Source organism: Phyllostomus discolor, chromosome 10 (genome assembly GCF_004126475.2).
Source record: "Phyllostomus discolor isolate MPI-MPIP mPhyDis1 chromosome 10, mPhyDis1.pri.v3, whole genome shotgun sequence".
Classification (NCBI taxonomy): domain Eukaryota; kingdom Metazoa; phylum Chordata; class Mammalia; order Chiroptera; family Phyllostomidae; genus Phyllostomus; species Phyllostomus discolor.
Genome location: NC_040912.2, coordinates 70985660 through 71006147, shown reverse-complemented (window position 1 = coordinate 71006147; position 20488 = coordinate 70985660). Strand labels below are relative to the sequence as shown.

Sequence of the window (20488 nt, the reverse complement as noted above, 5' to 3'; positions counted from 1 at the left end):
GAATGGAAGGGGAATTCCAGACAGGTAGGTGGTGTGTGGAAAGGTGTGCATCAGAGGGGTCAGCACTTATTTAAGTTGCTCAGTCTGGCCTTAGCACAGAGTTCATGAGGACAAGTGATGGAAGATGAGGCAGAAAGATAATCGAGGCCATGTTTGCCATGCCAGGGGATTTGAACTTCACTCTACAGAAGAATATGGGTTACCACTGAAGAATTTCAAACAGGTGACTGGTGTGATCAGAACGGCATTTTGGAAAAACAGCACTCTAGTATGTGGGAGACAACTTTCAGGTGAGTGCAAATGGAGACAGAGAAACTGGATAAAAACTGGTTAGGAACAAGTTAACAAGAAACCAGTTTTGAAGCAACAGTCCAAGTGACAGATTGGGAGTCAACAGGGTTTTTGTGGTGGTCAAGGGGAGGATATACCATTTTTGAGAGGGGAGAAAGTCTATTCACAACAGTACCTTGAGGGTGGCTCCTGTTAAATAAAAGGCTCCTTCGATCTGCACCCCACTGACCAGTGCGGATCTGCGAGGGCCGAGTGGAGCTGCTCTTCGGAAGAGGGGCTAGAGAGAGCTGCCTTCCCTGTGCATAACCGTGAAAAGAATTTCAAATACTCAAGAGTAATTTAGGGGGATAGCAATGAGACAGAACCATGAGAGAAGAAGGAGAAAGAAGTGATAAAAAAGCAAGAAAACAAAGACTATTTTGTGGGTTAAAGTAGCCAGCAGGGAAAAATCTCTGAGGCTGAGTTAATTTCTAATAACAGTGATGTCTCATGTTTGACGGTGTTGCTGTAATGTAAACCCCACCTTCATTTCCCCAAAATTTCATGCAACGTTGAGCCTGTGGAACTCAAGAACGAGGGCTGATCACCACAGGCCAACTGCCCCCTTAGGTTCAATGTAATTTGGAACAAGGCTGCTAAGTCCTAGATTTGCAAGGTTCATGCTTTGAGCAGAGAGCCAAAGACAACCAGGAGCAGGTAGGTCTCCAGCCCCCACCCTCCATCCTAGGAATTCTCAGAAAGCTGTCAGAAGACTTCAAGCTCTCACCGAGATAGAGTGAGGTCTCTAATTGACTACACACACACACACACACACGAGAGGGACATTTTTACATGGTCTGAGAAAATATAACACATGAATTTATGTATAAATGTATAAGTAACACATAAAAATTCTATTTTTCTATTGAGTAAAAACAATTATATGTGCACTTAATATATATGTGGATCTATATGTATATAATTTTTATTTTTCATGTCAAGCAAAAATGACATACCAGGAAGATGTGCCTTTTTTGTCCTGAGGTTTGTGGACCCTCTGGCCCTTCACAGAACGGCACACCTTTCATGACACACGCTTTCAACGCTCTCTATACTCTTCACCCTGGTGAGTTCTCCAGCTCTGTCCCTCCGAGTGATTTCCATCTCCATTGCTCCCATGGGCTTGCTCTCACCAAGATCCCCTGTTCAAGTCCCAGAACTTGCAACATTTTATGCTGCTGACTGCTCCTTCCTCGGTGCGACTCTGCTTTGCCACATGATTCTCCTCTGTTTCTGTCTAGTGACAGCCTCTGCTCTTCTCCACCCTCTCTGTGAGTGACCTCGACCAAAGCCCCATCTTTAAACGCTACTCATACCACACAGGTGGTATGAATCATTGTGGTATGATTTGTGCTTTAAATCATACCACAATAACTTGTGCTTTATTTCCAGCACAAATCCCACCCCCCATGATTCTAGGCCCACACATTCAAATGGACAGGCACTTCCAAAACAATGTATTTATGACTAAACTCACTAAACTCACCTTCTTCACTCCAAATCTGCTCCTACTGTATTTTCTATCCCATTTTGTGGCAACACTCTCCACCCAAATGGCTGAGCCAGGAACTAAGTGGCACCCTAGCTTCCTCACTTTTGTTACTTCCTGCCCCCTACATCTAACCAGCAACTGAATTCTGCTGAGTATGTTTCCTTAGTCTCTGCCCTGTCCGTTCGGATCTCTGCACACCTACATAGCGTTCTCAGTTCAAGTCTGCAGCACTGTCTTCTTAGGTTCTTCCAACAGTCTCCTAACTGCTCTTCCTGTGGCAGCACGGGCCTCACTGAGTCCATCCTTTACACAAGGATGTCATATCTTCGAAACCTAATTAAACATCAGGTCACTCCTCCTCTTGACATCCTTTGATGCTCTCCATGACTTTCATAATTGAATCCACATTCCTTAGTTGACTCACATTGTTCAGAACAGGCTCCTGTGATTCTCAATCCATCCAGCCTTCTTACTCAGAAACCAAAAATTGTATGGACATTTTGAAGTGCATCTTAGCAATACATGCCTTTGAGGTTCATATCAGCATATAATTTGGCTGAGAGGTTGCTAAACATGACAATTTGGTTGAAACCTCATTTCCAGTTGGGGTGTACCAGAGTAATGCCACACAGCACTCGTCTAGCTACGAGCTATCCATCATTCAGTCAGTCATTCCTTCGAAGGATTTTTGGGAAAAGTTAAAAATTAGAATAACTTAAAAGCATGAGTTGGAACAAATTAAATATCCACATTGTGGGACTAATCGAAGTAATCTAAATATCCAACAGTAACTGAAATTGCTTAAATAAGATAAGGTGGGTTACACATGGTATGTACTTCATCCTCCCCTTTTTGTAGAAAACAGTTACATGTGTGTTTAAATATTCCTTAGAAAAGATCTAAAAGAGCATATGTGAAAGGGTTGTCAGTAGTTCTGTGTGGGTGGGGTTTTAGACATTCATTATCTTCTTTTGCTTATCTGTATACTCTGATTTTTCTTAATAATCATGTACTATTTTGTAAAAAGAAAACATCAGTACTTAATCCATCAAAATTATCAATATTAGAAAAGAAAATAGCCCTGGCTGGCGTAGCTCAGTGGATTGAGCGCGGGCTGAGAACGAAAGTGTCCCAGGTTCGATTCCCAGCCAGGGTACATTCCTGGGTTGCAGGCCATAACCCCCAGCAACTGCACATTGATGTTTCTCTCTCTCTCTCTATCTCCCTCCCTTCCCTCTCTAAAAATAAATAAATAAAATCTTAAAAAAACAAATTTAAAAAAGAAAAGAAAATAAATATTAACTCTTTACGAAATAGATGTTTTTACAGAAATAACTTAATCCTATGATTTTTGACTGTTTTCTATAACACCCTATTTCCTCAAGCTGAAATGTCCTTCCTCAACCCCAACCCCATCTTTTGACTTTTTTTAGCCTGGTATTTTCTCTGCTCTTTCAAAATCCAGTCACCCTTGATCTGCTCTCAGTCAAGGGTTTGCAATACACTGGTGACAAGTTTGGCTAGCTCACAGGTAAAACTCATCTGACACTTATTTAAGAGCAGCCTGCAGACTAAGAAGAGTTTTTACATTTGTAAGTGGTAGGGAAAAAATCAAATAATAAAATTAACAACACATGTGAAGCATATAAAATTAAAATTTTAGTTTACAAAGACATGCTCATTCATTCGTGTATTGTGTATAGCTGCTTTCACCCCAGAGCAGAGTTGAATAGTTGAGACAGAGGCCAAACGGCTCACAATGTCTAAATTATTTGCTCTCTAGCTCTTGGCAGAAAAATGAGGCCAACACTAGTTTTAGATGGTGAGGCTTCCTCAGTGCCCACAAGGGACCCTATACCTGCCTCTCACTCAGTTCTTGCCACATGTCCTACAAAGGGTGATTTTCCTAGGATTCCCACTAGTTTCAGGTGCAGAACACTTTCTAATTCAGCTTGCTTCATCTCCTCACACTGAGCAGAGTGCCTCATACACAGGAGGCACTGGATAAATAAATGCATGAGTATGAAGTAATGGTGTAAGCTCCCCCCACTGGAATGTCAGGTACATGAGGCCAGCAGTTCTACCTCCTTTGTTGGCTGTGTATCCTTGGTATCCAAGAGTATCTGGGATAGGGTGAGTACTCAGAAAATATCTGAGGAAGAGCATCAGTGTTGGTACTACATTTCTGAGGTTTATAATTCTTAAGTCAATTCTCTGTTGTTTTATATCATATTATTTGATGATTGACATAAAACTCTACCTCTTAAACCTCAGAGAAACAAAGAAAAAGACTGTTCACTTTGTCATAAAAGGAAAGAGTTAAAAGGTATTTTTAAGAATATATCAATTTTCCCCAGTCTTCATAGCACAGCAGCCTGTTGCTACCTCCTGCTTTCACTCACTCGTAGCAGCTACAGCTGGGCAGGTATTAAATCAAGATCCTGCTGACACTGAGTTATTAAATACCTGTGGTGGCAGGGCCCTTGGAGCCAGCAAGTCTCAGCATCCTGGCCCCATTTCAAATCAGGATGAGGTATTCTTCAAGAGATTAATGTGCAGATGTAAATCATAGCCTAAACACTTCATCTGGTCTTGGACATCATCTCTCCTAGTGAGCTGAAAGCTCTTTATAGAGGATGAACTAATTAGTTTTCATACTTGCTCATCGAGTTCACAGGAGCAATGAACTAAGAATCTCTGCCCTGTGCTGAATAACACCTTCCATGTTTACAGCACTGTCTCCTGGAATAACATTCTAGAAATGTTTTCCTGAATGACCAGTGTACTCACTTAGTATCTGATCATGTCATACTTGTCTTGCTATAGGCTTTGTAATATTCTGTTTTGTAGATGGAGTGTGAGGGTCCACATCTTTATTTCATTTTGTGATGTACCTAGTAAGTACATGCTGCTCTTTCCTGAGCCCCAAAAGTTCCAGCAAGGCGGCCTTTTAAAGAGCAAAGGAAACAATTTTGTCTCCTAATCACTCTTGATGAGAAGGCCTGGCCAGCCTCCCCAGCCCGGCAGCTCCTCTTTCCCCCTCACTTTGGGCGGGGTTGCTGCACACTCCCTTTCTGGGATTCAAACATGGATTTACCAACCACCCAGTTTATGAGCAACCACTTGCTCCTCTACCTCATCGTGATGGAATTGGAAGCCATTCCCATTTAGAAGAGACTTGTCCTCATGTACACACAGGGGTCAGGGGAAAGGAAGGTCTGACTTGGTTCTCTGTTCTAAATTCTCAAACACATATACACACACACCACACATACACGCACATGCACCTTTTAAAAACTTATGTTTTAGCTTTTATTTCTTTGAACAGTAATGGGCATGATCGTGAACACTAATGAAAACCATAAAAATAGTGCAGTCACTACCAAAGGAAACTGAAATCCCCACCATTGTTCTTAGAATGGGGCACCTTCGAGAGGCTTGAGCAGAGAGGCGCAGAGGGGTGTAGGCCGTACAGTCAGAGACAACTGGTTTCATAAGCAAACTTACCCTCTCTGAAACTGGGTTATGTGAAGTGGGATAGCAGGTTTTAGTCTTGTTGTGAAAAATTCCTGAGACAACTTAGATAGTTCAGAAAATGTCAGTCCCTCTGCACACAGCATCGGGACACAGCCCAGCTCACAGACCTCTGGGACCCTCAAGAAAAATGATCAGTTGTTCTTACTAAGAGAATGGAAGAACAAAAGAAACAGACTAAAAGATACAGACTCAAGAACTATTAGAGAATGTTCTAGTAAAAATCGAAGGTAATTTTAAATGAAGTAGTCCAAAGCTTTGTGTATGAAGCAAACAATGATTGAATGGGTGGCCCAGAGGGCTTACCAAGACCACTGTTCTACCCTGAAGAACACAAGGGAAACATTGCCAGTTGAGGTCACTACAAGGGACTTTAAAGGAGATGTATAGCTTTTATCAACTGAAGTGAAGTATTAGACTGAACGAAGGTGATCTCTGACAGGTCTGTCTCATCTGAAGTCAGATCTTTCTTGGGTGACAGGGGCCTAGGGTGGAGTGATACTCCAAGACTGCACACACGTGTCCTTCTCCCTGGATGTGTGCTGTGGCTGTTGACATCACCGCTAGGAGTGTGGTGCACAAAGGGCTGAGACCCACTGTACTAGGGCTTGTCCCAGGAGAGCTCAAAGCAAGAATCTTGAGCACCAGCCACAAGGTAACTCCGAATTCAGGGGGCCTACCTTCCAAGCATGCCCCCAGCACTTATTTCCTGTTTACCAAAGAACTTTCTAACTGTGAATGTTTCTTCTTCCAGAAATGGTTGATTTTATTTATAGATGACCGCACTGACCTCTCAGCCTTATGGGAACGTGAGGGTGTCAGCTGATATCCTGGGTCTAATATTGGTGCCTCCAGGACGCTCATGATCATTTCAGGGCCTTTCCTGAGTTTTTATCTCACTGCCAAGAAGACTTTAAAGAAAGTTTTTGTTTCCAGACCTTTAGAAAGAGCTCTGATCAAATATTCTTGGAAAACACAAAGAAAGGCAAATGCTAAGGACCCAAACCCTTTTTTGGGTGAGAATGTAATATTTTTAATATTTAACAATGTTACATACACACCTGAAAATGTATCAACTAACAAAAAATATTAGTTTGTTTAAAAAACAAAAAACTTCAATCCAAATGTATTGGGATTACAAAAATAACAGCACATTTCATTAACTCATTACAGCTCAGAGTTATCAACATGTCCAAAGATATGAAGACTATCTTTAAATAAACTGCTTCCAGCCAATACAAATCTCATTACATAAAAAAGAAGTTTATTTTCATATTTACAGAAGAAACATGCTGATTGTTTCTTAAAATTCTCTTTGGAATTAATGGGTGAGGCTATTTTTAAAGTCAGAGAACATTGCAAATTGAAGAAGGTATTTTAGAAACATCTCACAATGCGCTTTACTTAATACCAATGAGTAATTCTGCATCCTCTTCTAAAGACTGGTTTTTATCGCAGAGCATCCGGAAGTTCCACCTACAAAAACAGGGGATTTTCTTTCATTAACAACAATACAAATCATCAAGTGAAAAACAAGTGTCAGGTGTGTGTGTGTCTCTAGCAGTATTCTCTGAGAGGAACTCACAAATAGGTTGATTCTTGCAGCATAATATTCAAATTTTATGCTACAAGTTGGGCTTGGAACTACTTGCAACTCTGTGGTCAAATCTGTCACAAGTGATGAACCATTTTTGGAATGCGGATTATACTCCCTGATTTTTTAATTAAGGAAGTCAGGATTTTTATGTGTTGGAGTGTCTTTAAATGGGCCCAGTCGTTACAGGACCTAAGAACGGTGTGCAGGCACATCTTCCAAATGGAAATCTGCTCCCTAGGGACCTGCTCCTGCTATCACAAACTTGGTAGGCTTGTTCTTCCACATTAAAACATTAAAATAGTAATACGCGTTTTGGGAGGCAGGCTAAGTACCATTGTGCAATGGGGGCTGACTCCTTTTGCCAGTCGGAGCCCCAGGGCCTGCCCGTGGGGAACTCACCCGCCTCAGCTGTCTCAGGCTGCTCCCCCGAATGGCTTCCATGAGGTTGTCGTGGGCTGAGCGCTGCGGGGTGGAAGGCCTGGAGCTGTCTTCCGTTTTCTTCTCTTGCACTGACCTCAGGGAATTTTTTATTTCCTTTAGGATATTGTTTGGCTGTTTCTTAACCTTTTTCCCTTTTTTCTTTTTCTGTCCATTTTGTAACGCCAGCTGGGCGCTCTCCTGCTGTTTGATGACCTCTGCGATGTTTCGGGTGATGAGCTTATTCTGTGGAAGTGGAGGTGGTGGAGGTGGCGGGGGTGGCAGCCTTTGCGCAGGGGGCGGGGGCGGAGGAGGAGGAGGAGGAGGAGGAGAGGTGGGGCGGCTCCTTGCATTTTGGACTTTCTTGGGGACTTTGGGGGATGACCAGGGAGACTGCCTGGGAGATGCATAAGGTGAGGAGCCAGGCGTTCCTCTTTGCCAGACTTTGGTCCTAAGATTGGATCCTCCATCATACCCCTCTTGCTGCTTTTGCTCCTGCATCCGCTTCTGCCTCTGTTTATCCATATTTCGTGTCAAGAGGCTCGTCATGCTCATTCTGGGTCCCGGGAGCTCGAAGTGGTAGCCCAGCCTCAGCAGCGTGGTGTTCTCCTTCAGCAGCTTGACGATCTCCATCTCTACCTGGCTGCCCATGATGTGCCTCTGGTTGTGGAAGCGCAGCTCCGTGAGCACCGTGTTGTGCTGCAGAGCTCGCATGATGGCGAGGATGCCCTTGCCCGTGACGAAGTTGGACTCGATGTTGACATTGGTGATATGCTCGTTGACTTTGAGCATTTCGGCGATGGCCAGGGCCGCGCTGTCGTCGGCGTGTGTGTTGGCCAGGCTGAAGGTCTTCACCACCGTGTTGTCCTTGAGGGCCTCGGCGAAGCGTGCGAGGGTCTGCGATGTGATGTTCTCGATATTGTTCAAGTTGACTTCTGTGGTGTCCGGGTCGTTGTTCTTAATCTTCTCTAAGGCATCCTCAATCACCGTAGGGTTCCCAGAACGGTGAATGGCAGCCGGAGACTCTGTGTTCCTTCCACTGTGGCCATTGGTCAAGTTTATGTTTTCTATTTGACTTGTAAATGTCTTTGGCCTGGAGTTGTCGGAGTTGACACTGTCACAATTTACATTTCCATTAATTTCTTTCTCGTCTTCGATTGCACTTTCCTCTTCGTGGCTGTCTTCCTCTTCCTCTTCCTCCTCTTCCTCCTCCTCTTCCTCCTCCTCCTGTTCCTCTTCAGTGTACACATCCTCAGAAACCTCACTGTTACTTTCAGTAAAGATGAGCTCTTCCTCACTCTCCTCTTTGTCTTCTTCTGCAACCTAAAGACCATGGCATCATCATTAACTTTGTCATTCCTAAACACGTTTTTAAAATTTACAAAAGTAACACGGCTTCACAATATATGTATATATCACATCATTATATTGTACACATAAAAGTAATATGTTGTTATATATCAATTATATCTCAATAAATAAAAAAAAGTAACACATTGCAAGTAATACAAAAATATATAATGAGAAAAGTTAATCTCCTTGGTGACCAAGGTAAACATTCCATTGCATACCTTTCAACAGTTTTTTCTACAGACATTTCTTTTGTTTCTGCAGAATAAATATTCAGAATTCAATTTATTGAATTAAAATTTACTATCATTTTGTCACATTGAAAAATAATTTGGAACCTATTTGGGAAACCCTTGATACATTTTTTATTCTTTTAATGAGCTACTCTGAACTGCTTGACTCCCAGTCTGCTCACAAACTGTCACTCAAACCTCCCTTCTGGATTCACTCCTCACCCCTCTGTCTTTGCTTATTTCTCCATCTCAAACAAATGGCAACAAAAGCACACAAGAGGTTAATGGGTTCCCTTTCTTCTTCCCTTTTTTTTTTTGTCTTATTTACTTACTTTTAGAGGGAGGGGAAGAGAGGGAGGAAGAAAGGGAGAAAAACATCAATGTGTGAAAGAGACATCGGTTGGTTGCCTGTCTTGTGCCCCCAACCAGGGACCTGGCCCACAACCCAGGTGTGTGCTCTGACCAGGAATTGACCTGCAACCCTTTGACTCACAGGCCACTGCACAGTACCCTGACTGAGGAGTTTCCAGCCAGGTAGTTTCCCTTTCTTAATGTTCACAACTTTACCCCAAATGTCTCTTACAGCAGATGTGACAGGAGCCAGGTGGTCTCTGCCCCGTCTGTGTCAGTGTAGATAGAGGCAGGGGTGTCATTTGCTTCTCCAACTTCTGTCTGCCTCTAAGGCAGAGCCTGGCACACATTCTGGGAGACCCCACACCAGCTGTGAGCTGCTGCTGTCCATATCCTGATCTGGGACAGGACACCCAGTGGGCAGGGCTGCCATCAGGGCAGCAGGAGAAAAACATTTAGGTCACCCTTAGCAAATCAACTTGAAATCTCACACTAGCACAGGGTTAACTGAGCTGGACTAGAGAAGACAGGAGGTGGGAAAGGTAATCACCCTTGGCTCTCACTCACCTCTACCTGTAATGAGGAGCAGCAGAGAGCAGTAGAAAATCTTGAAGCAAGCCTTTGCCTCAGCCTGATGGTCTTAAATTATTTACCCTGTATCAATTATGAAAGACTTTCAGGCAAACACAACTTCATTCTATCTTTGCCTTTCTTGTTTATAAGACTCTGCACTAAGAAGTCCAATGGACCCCTTCTTCGTTTTTCTTGCTACCTTTTCTGATGAAAAAAAGAAGAAATTGGAAATTGCTGACCAAACTAAATATTCCCATGTCCCTCCCCTGTCCCCCAAGCCTTGTTTCTTCCCTCTACATTGGCAACTTTTTTTTTTACCGCAAGGACTCCTGCTGCCCGAGGCATGTGGAATGAGCTTTGGATAACACTGTGCTTGTCTCCAGGTTTGTTTGCCCAGTTGCTATCACAAAATAGTCTCCAGTTATCCACTTGTTTGGAGTGGCAGGCACCAAGTGATGGCCTGGGGAAGGGGTCAGACACTCCTGGGATGGCATGTCCAGTCTTAATTTACTCCCTTCTTCAAGATCAGGAGAAGATAAACACACACACACACACACACACACACACACACGTGTGTGTGTGTGTTTAGCTGTTTCCATATTTGCAGGAAGGCCCGTCTCAAAATTCAAGGTATATTTAGCCCTTGGTGCCACCCTTAAATTTTATCTACTTTGGTTTTTATTGATTTTCAAGAGAGAGAGGTAGGGGGAAAGAGAAAGAAAGAGGGAGAGAGAGAACAAGGACATGACAGGGAAACAGCAGTTGGTTGCCTCCCTTACACATACCCAACCAGCAGTAGAACCCACAAGCTAGGTATGTGCCCAACTGGGGATTGAACCCACAACCTTTTGGCATATGGAACGATGCCCCAACCAGCTGAGCCACCCAGCTAGAGCTATCCACATATGTTTTTAAAGAACTTCAGGCTTTATCTGCAAGAGATGTTTTCCCAAAAACACATACTTTATTCTAGAAAGCCTTCCTTGACAACCCCTGAAATCGTGCTTGCGATTCATTCCCACAGAATTACACTTTCCTCAAATAGTGCCTATTGTAATGAGTTCGCTGTTTTCCCAAAAGTCTGTTAGCAGGGTAAAGACAGTGCTCAGCATGCAGCAGGGAGAAATAAATATTTGTTTCCTGAATAGATGTAAAATAATATTGGCTAATGGCCTCCGAGTCAGGACTGGGCCTAGGAGAGAAATACTGATGGGTCAGGGTAGGGGTTGGGTGACCACTGTCCCAGTTTGCCTGGGATTGAAAACTATTCCAGGAAGCAGGATTTTTAGTTTTAAAATCTAGATCGTCCCTGACAACCTGTGATGGTTGGTCACCCTCAATGGGGGGACATCTGGAAGAAGAACACCAAATGGGAGAAAGGTGTCTAGAGAGGGGAGGTAGAAGGATGCAACAAAAACAATCTCTGCCTACTTTCTAAATTATTCCCAGTCTCCTATGTGCCACTGCTTTGGAGTTACCCCTGACCCCGGTGAGAATGGGGATGGGAAAGTGGGAGTTACCCCTGACCCTGGTGAGGCAGGGACATATGCGATACTTAGAGGATTAATAACACAACAGGAGAGGAGGTGGCCAAGGCTTTCTCTCGGTCACTTCCCTGGCATCATTACACAAACAAGGAGGCAAAAGCTTGGTGCTGGGCTCTAGTTCTGGGTCTACCCATATAGAGCTAATTGACTTTAGACTAGCCATCTCTGCAGGAGGTGGAAGAGCCTCAGAGAAACTCCAGAGTTGGTGAGTGGGTCTCAAACTGCAAAGTGGTAATAATCACATGCAGGGCTGTGAGACCACAGGATGCGGGGCCCGCTCTCAGGGCCCCTTATGTAGCAGGGCTGAGGGAGCATAGAATAAGCAGTTCTGAGAAGTTCCCAGGTGATGCTGCTGGTCAGGAATCCACATTTTGAGAACCGTGGTCTTTGTGCCAGCAGAGCTTGGTTTGAATTTCAGGTTACTTTTGAATTGATCTCAAATGTCTTTCTTAACCTCTCTTAGACCAAGTTCTCACACGCAGAAGACTAGAATTCAATGATATAAGGTGGGTAAACTCACTGGCACCAATGCCTGACACCCAGCAGATGCTCAAGCCAGGAAAGCTAGAGCTGTGGTTGCCAGGATCCCCTGGAGTTACTTAGTGTAGCAAAACTTTATGTGAACCCAGGGGGCAGAGGCTGTCATTCAACAGGAGTTGAACATGATTTTCATCAGCTTTTCCAGAGCCAGTAGCCTAGTAACAAAGACCCCCTCTTCTTCTCACCATCTGCACTGTGCTGCTCCTTGCTTGCTTACACTGCCGCTGCTGTCCCCAGCCACCCACCCACCCATCAGCTGCTTTGAGCTGCTTCCTGTGGTGGGAGTGGATTTACACCCTCCACCAGCAAGCTCCTGCTCAGCAATCCTTGTGGCTACGGAGACAGCTGGCCAGTGGGAGACGTGGCAGTGGGAGAAAAATTAGCCGAGAAAGGAATCAAAGTTCGTCAGCACGGCAGCCTCTCTAATTGAGTCGATAAGCCATCGGCAGGGACCAGCCAGGCCTTTGGCAGGATCGGGTGGGTTCCCTTAACAGTGACAACAGGCTTTGCCCTTACTTCCCACAAATTTGAAGACATGACATTAAAGTGCTTTTGTTTGGTTATTGCTATGATGGCTGTCTGTCCTCAATCTTCTGAGTCAATTTTAATCTTTTTACTAAGGAAATTATTGAATAACTGTAGTAAAAGTGTCTTACTTTATGTATTTTGACACACATTCTCACTAAGGGGGGGCCTCTAAAAGTCATGGCTGTGGGGGAACTGACCTTAATGCTGGCCTGTCGTGTGTGTCCTTCCTGATCACCTCCCCTCCAGCCCTCCCATGCAGGTGGCCACCGTGGCCTTGGCAGACCCTGGCCTGATCCCAGTGACCCTTCCTGGGTGATTGACATGGACAAAGCTCATACATGTCTTACTGCAAATGTGGCCCACACACCCTATCATCAAGATCATCTAACAGCGCCTAGATTAGTACCATGGAAGCCTCACTGTTGGCTGCAGGCCATTTTGGTTTTAGATGATTCCCGTGGAGCACAGAGGTTTTAATCTGTTGCTCCTGCTCTCTGTTCTTCCAGAAATTCAGAAATTGGTTATTTAACATTCTTATTGCCATTGCTATTTTCCCAGAGCATAGTCTTTGAACTCCTTCTGTTAATGATTCATTTAGCAAATTAAAAAAATACTGTTTACTGGGCAGAGAATAAAAGCTTCACAGGCCTATGCTCTAATGTATTACATTTCAGGGCCTTAGAATCAATACTGCAAAGGAGAGGTAAATCGTAGAGACCACCTGCTCAGGGGTGCTTTGTCTGGGCCCTCAGGCAGGCTCTGGATGTGTGTCACCATTTCACAATTCCATGTAAAACCTGTGTGTGTGTGCACACTTGCATTTCTTAAGGAGAGGGCCCGTAACTTACCAAAATCTCAAAGGGGTTTTGATTGACACACCAAAAATCATTGGCTCCCTCTCCCCCCCACCCTGTGATGGACAGATGGGAAAGAAAACCCTGCAGAAGTGACTATCTTTTCAAGGTCTAACGACTCAGGGACAGAGGAGGGACTAGAAATAAGGTCCCCTGGTCCTCAGTCCCATGTACTTTCCTAGCACTCCACACTTCTTGGTGTTGGGAAGAAAGAAATCTTTTCACTGTAGCCACTATCACAGTCAAAACACCCAGAGCACCCACCTTTTTCTTTATAAAAGAAAATAAATTTACTTGTATATATATTCTCAGAAACAAATACCATGCCACATCCCCAACTTATAATTCAAATTAAACTTACGTTTGGCAAAATACCCAAACCTATGCCTTGCTCGCGAATTATTTTCCCCTTGAAGATTCTGCCTTTAGCAGTTACAGAACCCCCACCAATCATTTTGCATATTATGATCCACTGGGTGGCTATAGATGTTACAGGGCTATTTCCACCTGAGACATTTTTCAGTAGCAGGTTATAAGAAAAGTGCTGAGGACTGCGAAGTTAGAGAAAATACCTTCCTAGGTTTGGGGTAGGGTGACAGGGGCTGGGAGCAGCCAAGGAAAATTCCCGAAAGCCTACCTTTCCACACTCCCCCAGCCTCTCCTTCTCCAGGAGTTTTTGGGACTCCTTCTCCCAATAGGCCATCAGTGCCTCTCTGCTGAATGTCCCCGTGGGGGTTTTCTCGGTCAGACTCTTTTGTCTTAGCCCCACGGGAAGGTTGCGATCAGGTTCAATGTCTTCCAGCTCCCTCTCTAGCTCCTTCAGCTCCTCAGCTGATAGGGAAGCAAGAAGTTCGTCCTCATCGATGGATTCATATTTGCTAAGTCCTCTCCTGTAGCCGAAGGTAGACATGGTCCCTGCTTTGTCAGACCCAAAAGGAGCTTGAAGAACCAGGCATTCACGGCAGCCAGAAGCAGGCAGGGAGGCGAGGCGGCAGACTGGTCAGCAACTGGTGCTTGGAGTGGCTGCGATAGCCTTTTAAGAGTGGTGATACAGGGCTGTGACAATGCAGAGAGAGGTGAAAGCATGGGCTGTTTTAAGCATCAGACGTCAGCTAGACATTTGAACACAAAGAATGTCACATCGGTGGTGGATGGAGGTCTCAGAACCAGTGGGGATTATTCACACACTGGCCAGGGACAGATTTAGCTGAGCCTGATAGCTCATGAGGACAGGCAGAGAGCGTTTCAGATAGAGATAACACAGTTTTTACTTTATATTCAAACAACGGGGGGAGGGTACAATTTATTTTGAAAATGACTTGCCCCCACCACTGGGGACATGAGAAGATTTCTTATAATCTTAGAGATTGAGAAATGACTACGCATCATCAGTCTTTGAGTAGTTATTCAATATGTTCTCCTAAAAACGTATTGTGGGTGGCATTCATGGGAATAGATAGGTATAATAATAGAGCCCTTTAGATGTTTTTTTTTTTGTATTTTGCAGTTTACAAAGCACTTGAACATAATTTTCCTAATCATAGCAAGTCCTGTGAGATGCCTCACATCTCACAGGACTTTACAGGACTTGTTTGCCTTTACGGGTTTTGGCAAACGAGGCTCCGAGAGATTAAGTGAAAAATTTGCAGTCGAGACGGCCAGGACTGCAGAGGCAGCGTTCCCCACGGCACAAGATGGCTTCCTTCTCCTCGCCCAGGGCTGTTCGAAAACAATGAGATTTGCAAAGAAAACTCCAAAAGGACAAACAATAATACTGGGTATGATTTATGAAGAATCGACACTGTGCCAGCCTAGTGTTAAGCATTTTATATATACTTTATCTCATTTAATCCTACAGTTCTGCAAGGTATATGTTATTACCCATGTTTTACTAATATGGATTCAGAGAGGTCAAGTAACTGACCACAGAGCTAAGATGTGGTGAGGCTGGACTTTGAACTCAAATTTGTATCTGAGTTGAAAGTTGAAGAGAAGTTAATTCAAAGTCATAGATTTGCTCATATTCTTATGAATGTGATGAAATATATAGTCTATAAAACTGTAAGGGTATCATTTTAGCACATAGATAAAAATCTGTTAAAATGTACATGTGTTAAAATAGGCATTTATCAATACATGTATGGCGTATGATATTTTGTTTACAGGTTCAGCAGCTGGTGAATGAATAAAAATACTTGGGTTGTTTCCAGGTTTGGATTATTATAAATAATGCTCTATGAACATTTTCATGCAAATATTTATGTGGTCATGTGTTTTCATTTTTCCTGGGTAGATAGCTATGCAGTAGTGAAATTGCTGAATTATATGGTGAATTTACATTTACCTTTTCCAGAAACTGACAAACTATTTTCCAAAATGACTGCCCCAATTTACATTCCCATCAGCAATGAAGAGAGTTCTAGTTTCTTCACATCCTAATTTGCTATTGCTTTTGTTTCCTGATTATAGCCATTTTTGTGGGTATGAAATGATATTTCATTGTAGCCTTAATTTTCCTTCTTCTAGTAATTAATGATGTTGAGAATTGTTTCACATGTTTATTGGCTATCTTATATCTACTTTGGTAAAATAGTTATTCAAATCTTATGATCATTTTAAAAATAGTTTGCCTCTAATTGGGACACATATTTTTTATATATCCTGGACTGTGTGAGGTATATGATTTGCAGATATTTTCTCCCATTCTGTGGCTTGTCTATTGGTGTCTTTTGAAGAGCAGATGTTTTTATTTATGATGAAATCCAATTTATCAATTTTTTCCTCCTGCTGCTTGAGCTCCTGTAAGAAATCCTTTCCTAACTTAGGGTCAGAGAGAACTACACCTATGATTTTCTAAGAGTTTTAGAGTTTTAGGTTTTTATAGTTAGGTTTGTTACCCATTTTGACTTAATATTTGTGTATGTGTAAGGTAAGAGTCTAAGTTCATCTTTTTGCATGCAAATATCTATTGTCTTAGCACTTTTTAAAAAAGACTGTGCTTCTCCCTATTAAATTGCATTGGTGCCTTTGCAGAAAACCAATTGTCCATCAACGTAAGGGTTTCTTTCTGGACTTTCAGATCTGTTCTATGGATCTGTGCCTATTTTCTTAAGTTAGTCCCACATGGTTTTAATTACTATAGCTCTGTAATACATATTGAAATTGTAAGGATAAGTCCTCCAACATTTTTCTTTTGCAAAATGCTTTGGCTAACTATTACTATCTTAATTCATTATGGTATACTGCCTCCAAAATAACTATGACTCTTTTCAATGCTACTAATGAGAGAGATGATTATGAAATTAGAAGTGATGAGTTCATTTGATATTTTTATGGCCTATGAATATACTTTTATGTAGCCTCAGTGGTAACAACATGTTTTTTATGTGAAAATGGTTTGATTTTTGGAAATGACATCCAATCAGTATAGCCATGTCTGGTGAATAAGACAAGTTATTCAGCTGTATAATGACATTCTAGGTAAAATAATGAATGATAATTACAACTATATGAAAACCTATGTGTTTTTTGGAAAAAAAAAGACAAGAAAATACATGAAAATGATAGCACAAGTTTACTTCTTCAACAGTTAAGCATTGGCTCATATGATACGTGCAAATTTAGGGGTATGTAATTATGTATAAAAATAGTGGAACTGTGTTTTACTCTTTCTTTCTTGTTTTTAATTTTTCTGTAACATTTTAATATTAGTTTTATTCAACAATTTATTAAACATACACTACATGTCAGATTCTATTTAAAGTGCTGGGGTTAAAGCAGTGAAGGAAACCAACAAAGCCCCCCCCTTCATGGAGTTTATATTCTATCAACAGTTGAGGAAGACAGACAATATGAGTATATAAATGACCAAGTAAGTACAGACTATATCAGACAGAAGCTCTATGGAGAGAAAGAGAGTGAGGTAAGAGGGAAGAAAGGAGAATGTGGGAATACTATTTCATGCAGGGAAGATCACTGTAATAAGGTGACATTTGAGCATATACCTAGAAAAGTAAGGGCTTGGTGTGTGCAGATCATACTACCGCACATTTAATGTGATTATTAAATAATTATTCAGATATTCTTGGAATCACAGATTATCAGATTTCAAAGCCCCTTTGAAATACACGAATCCTCTCTATTGTTTCTGTTAAGTGGTCACCTAGTTTGCCTAAACACTTTCAGGGAAAATTTTACATCACCAAAAATTCATTCCATTGTTGGATGGCTCCAATCATTACAAAATTCTTATTTCTATTGTACTGAAGTTGATCTCTTAAAAAACCAGCCCATATATTTTAGTTTTCTCATGGAAGCAACACAGAATAAATATAGTCTCATGTGAGTTTCTTCTTACAGATCTTAGGTGGTCCCTGAATGACGGTGAAAATGACTCCAGAAGAAGAAATGTCAAAGTGTTTGTCTGTGGCAGTATATTGAAAAAAAAGTGGCCTCTCAAAGACACTACCTTAGTCATTTAGAGATCCTAGTATATACGTTAGAAAACACTCTGATTATAATGATCACAGTGGATGTGTGATCTTAGTTTACTGGAGCTCCGTATAAGTATTCTCTACAAGGTTTAAGTTCATTGAATATAATTCTGCTGAGTGACCAGACACCACCACCTGACCCAGGCTAGACTAAGTATGATGAGTAACTTAGAATTCTGTGCAACCTTGTCTACAGTGAAGGGAAAAAATCAAATCATATTCCCAGCATCAGCATTTTCTGTTTTGCGATTTTTATTTGAGCACATTTCATTTTTTAGTAGAATTGCTTTTACATCCTTTTCAAGGTAAGCATCTGCTGTTCTGTATTGTAGGGAGAATCATTTTAATGTTCCCTGATTGACAATCAAATACATACCACTTCCCAGTATACTGGCAAATGCCCTTTTTAGTGAAAACACAGTTTCCTCTTTCAATCTTTATTTTCTTTGGTTTCCTCCCAAAAATACTATTATTTGTTTATTCAGCACACATTTACCAAGTACTGCTGTGTGGACAGGTATGTGCTGGAAGCTAGGATTACATGCAGAAAAATAGAAATTGATCTGGCCCCTGCCCCCAGGAGTTCATACTCTGGGGATAAAGACAGACAGCTGACAGCAACAAAGTGCAGTGCCGGCCCCACCAAGGTGCCAGCAGGAGAAGAGAGGTGGACTGCAGATGCAGAAGCAGGGTGGCCGAGTGGGAGGAGCCGCAGAAGGCACAGAAGTTGATAAAGAGTTTTCCAGGCAGAGAGAGGCCTCTGGGCAAACCACAGGAGTATGAAAACAAAGACCAAAACCAGGTATTTGGAGTAGGGGTTGGGAATAGGTGGAAATAGGCAGAATAGTACAGCTGGTTTTTATACTATATCAAATAGAATGCTTTGGTATCTTGACCCCTGCTCCCCCTGTCTTCTCTCTTTCACTCTCTCTATCTCTCTCTGAACAGCCACAAGTATTATGTCTGGCACATAGTAGATGCATATAGATGTTGAATATTTTTTAATATATTTTATTGATTATGCTATTACAGTTGTCCCATTTTTTCTCCCTTTTATTCCTTTCCACCTTGTACCTCTCTACCCACCGTCATATCCCCACCTTAGTCCATGACCATGGGTCATACATATAAGTTCTTTGGCTTATCCATTTCCCACACTATTCTTAACCTCCCCCTGTCTATTTTGTACCTACCATTTATGCTTCTTATTCCCTTTACCTTTTCCCTCATTCTCTCCCTCCCCCTCCCCACTGATAACCCTTCATGTGATTTCTATTTCTGTGAATCTGTTCCTGTTCTAATTGTTTGCTTAGTTTGTTTTTGTTTTTGTTTTCATTCCTTTAGGTTCGGTTGTTGATAGTTGTGAGTTTGTTGTCATTTTACTGTTCATATTATTGATTTTCATTTTTTTTAGATAAGTCCCTTTAACATTTCATATAATAATGGCTTGGTGATGATGAACTCCTTTAACTTGACCTTATCTGGGAAGCACTTTATCTGCCCTTTCATTCTAAATGATAGCTTTGCTGGATAGAGCAATTTTGGATGTAGGTCCTTGTCTTTCATGACTTGGAATACTTCTTTCCAGCCCCTTCTTGCCTATAAAGTTTCTTTTGAGAATCAGCTGATAGTCTTATGGGAACTCCTTTCTAGGTAACTGTCTCCTTTTCTCTTGTGGCTTTTAAGATTCCCTCCTTCTCTTTTATCTTGAGTAATGTAATTATCATGTGCCTTGATGTATGCTTCCTCGGGTCCAACTTTTTTTGGATACTCTGAGCTTCTGGGATTTCCTGGAATTCTATTTCCTTTGCCAGATTAGGGAAAGTTTCCTTGATTATTTGTTCAAAAAAGTTTTCGATTTCTTGCTCTTCCTCTTCTCCTTCTGGCACCCCTATGAGTCAGATGTTGGAATGTTTAAAGGTGTACCAGAGGTTCCTAAGCCTCTCCTCATTTTTTTGAATTCTTGTTTTCATTCTGTTCTAGTTGAATGTTTATGTCTTCCTTCTGCTCTAAACTGTTGATTTGAGTCCCAGTTTCCTTCCCATCACTGTTGGCTCCCTGTACACTTTCCTTTATCCTTTATTTCACTTTTCATATTCTTTACTTTTTCCTCTATTTTGTGAACAACTCAACCATTTCTGTGAGCATCCTGATTACCAGTGTGTTGAACTCTGCATCTGATAGGTTGGCTATCTCTTTGTTGCTTAGTTGTATTTTTTCCGAAGCTTTGATCTGTTCTTTCATTGGGGCCACTTTTTTTGTTTGTTTGTTTGTTTCGGCATGCCTGTTACATAGTAAGAGGTGGAGGTTTAGATGTTCACCAGGGTAGGGCAACCCACATGGCTGCATTGTGGCACTGTGTGGTGGGAAGGGGTCTGGGAGGCAACAATACCACTTGTTCAGCTCTCAGCCAGCTTTCAGTCACTTCCTCTGCTACCCACAAGCAAATTGGGCCCTTCTGGTGCTGATTCCTGGGTGGGTGGGTTTGTGTACATTCTAGAGCTCTGTGTGGTCTCTCCAACAAATTCTCCTGTGAAGCTAGAAATTTCTCCTGCTGCCTCAACCCCCACAGGTTTTTTCAGTCAGAGGTTCTGAGTCTTTATTTCACCACACTAGAACCCTGGGTTTTGCGGTCTGTCTTGCTCCCTA

At 42.2% G+C, this 20488-nt stretch overlaps 1 protein-coding gene across 1 annotated transcript; it reads right to left on the bottom strand.

Moving 5' to 3' along the window:
• Positions 1–5483: 5483 nt before the first annotated feature.
• On the bottom strand, positions 5484–14425 carry LMOD2 (leiomodin 2). The gene is made up of 3 exons (XM_036010862.1): positions 13984–14425; positions 7353–8693; positions 5484–6832 (listed from the first exon to the last, which is right to left on the bottom strand). The coding sequence occupies exons 1-3, from the start codon at positions 14254–14256 to the stop codon at positions 6806–6808; spliced, it is 1641 nt and encodes a 546-aa protein (XP_035866755.1). The 5' UTR covers positions 14257–14425; the 3' UTR covers positions 5484–6805.
• Between the last annotated feature and the right edge of the window lie 6063 nt (positions 14426–20488).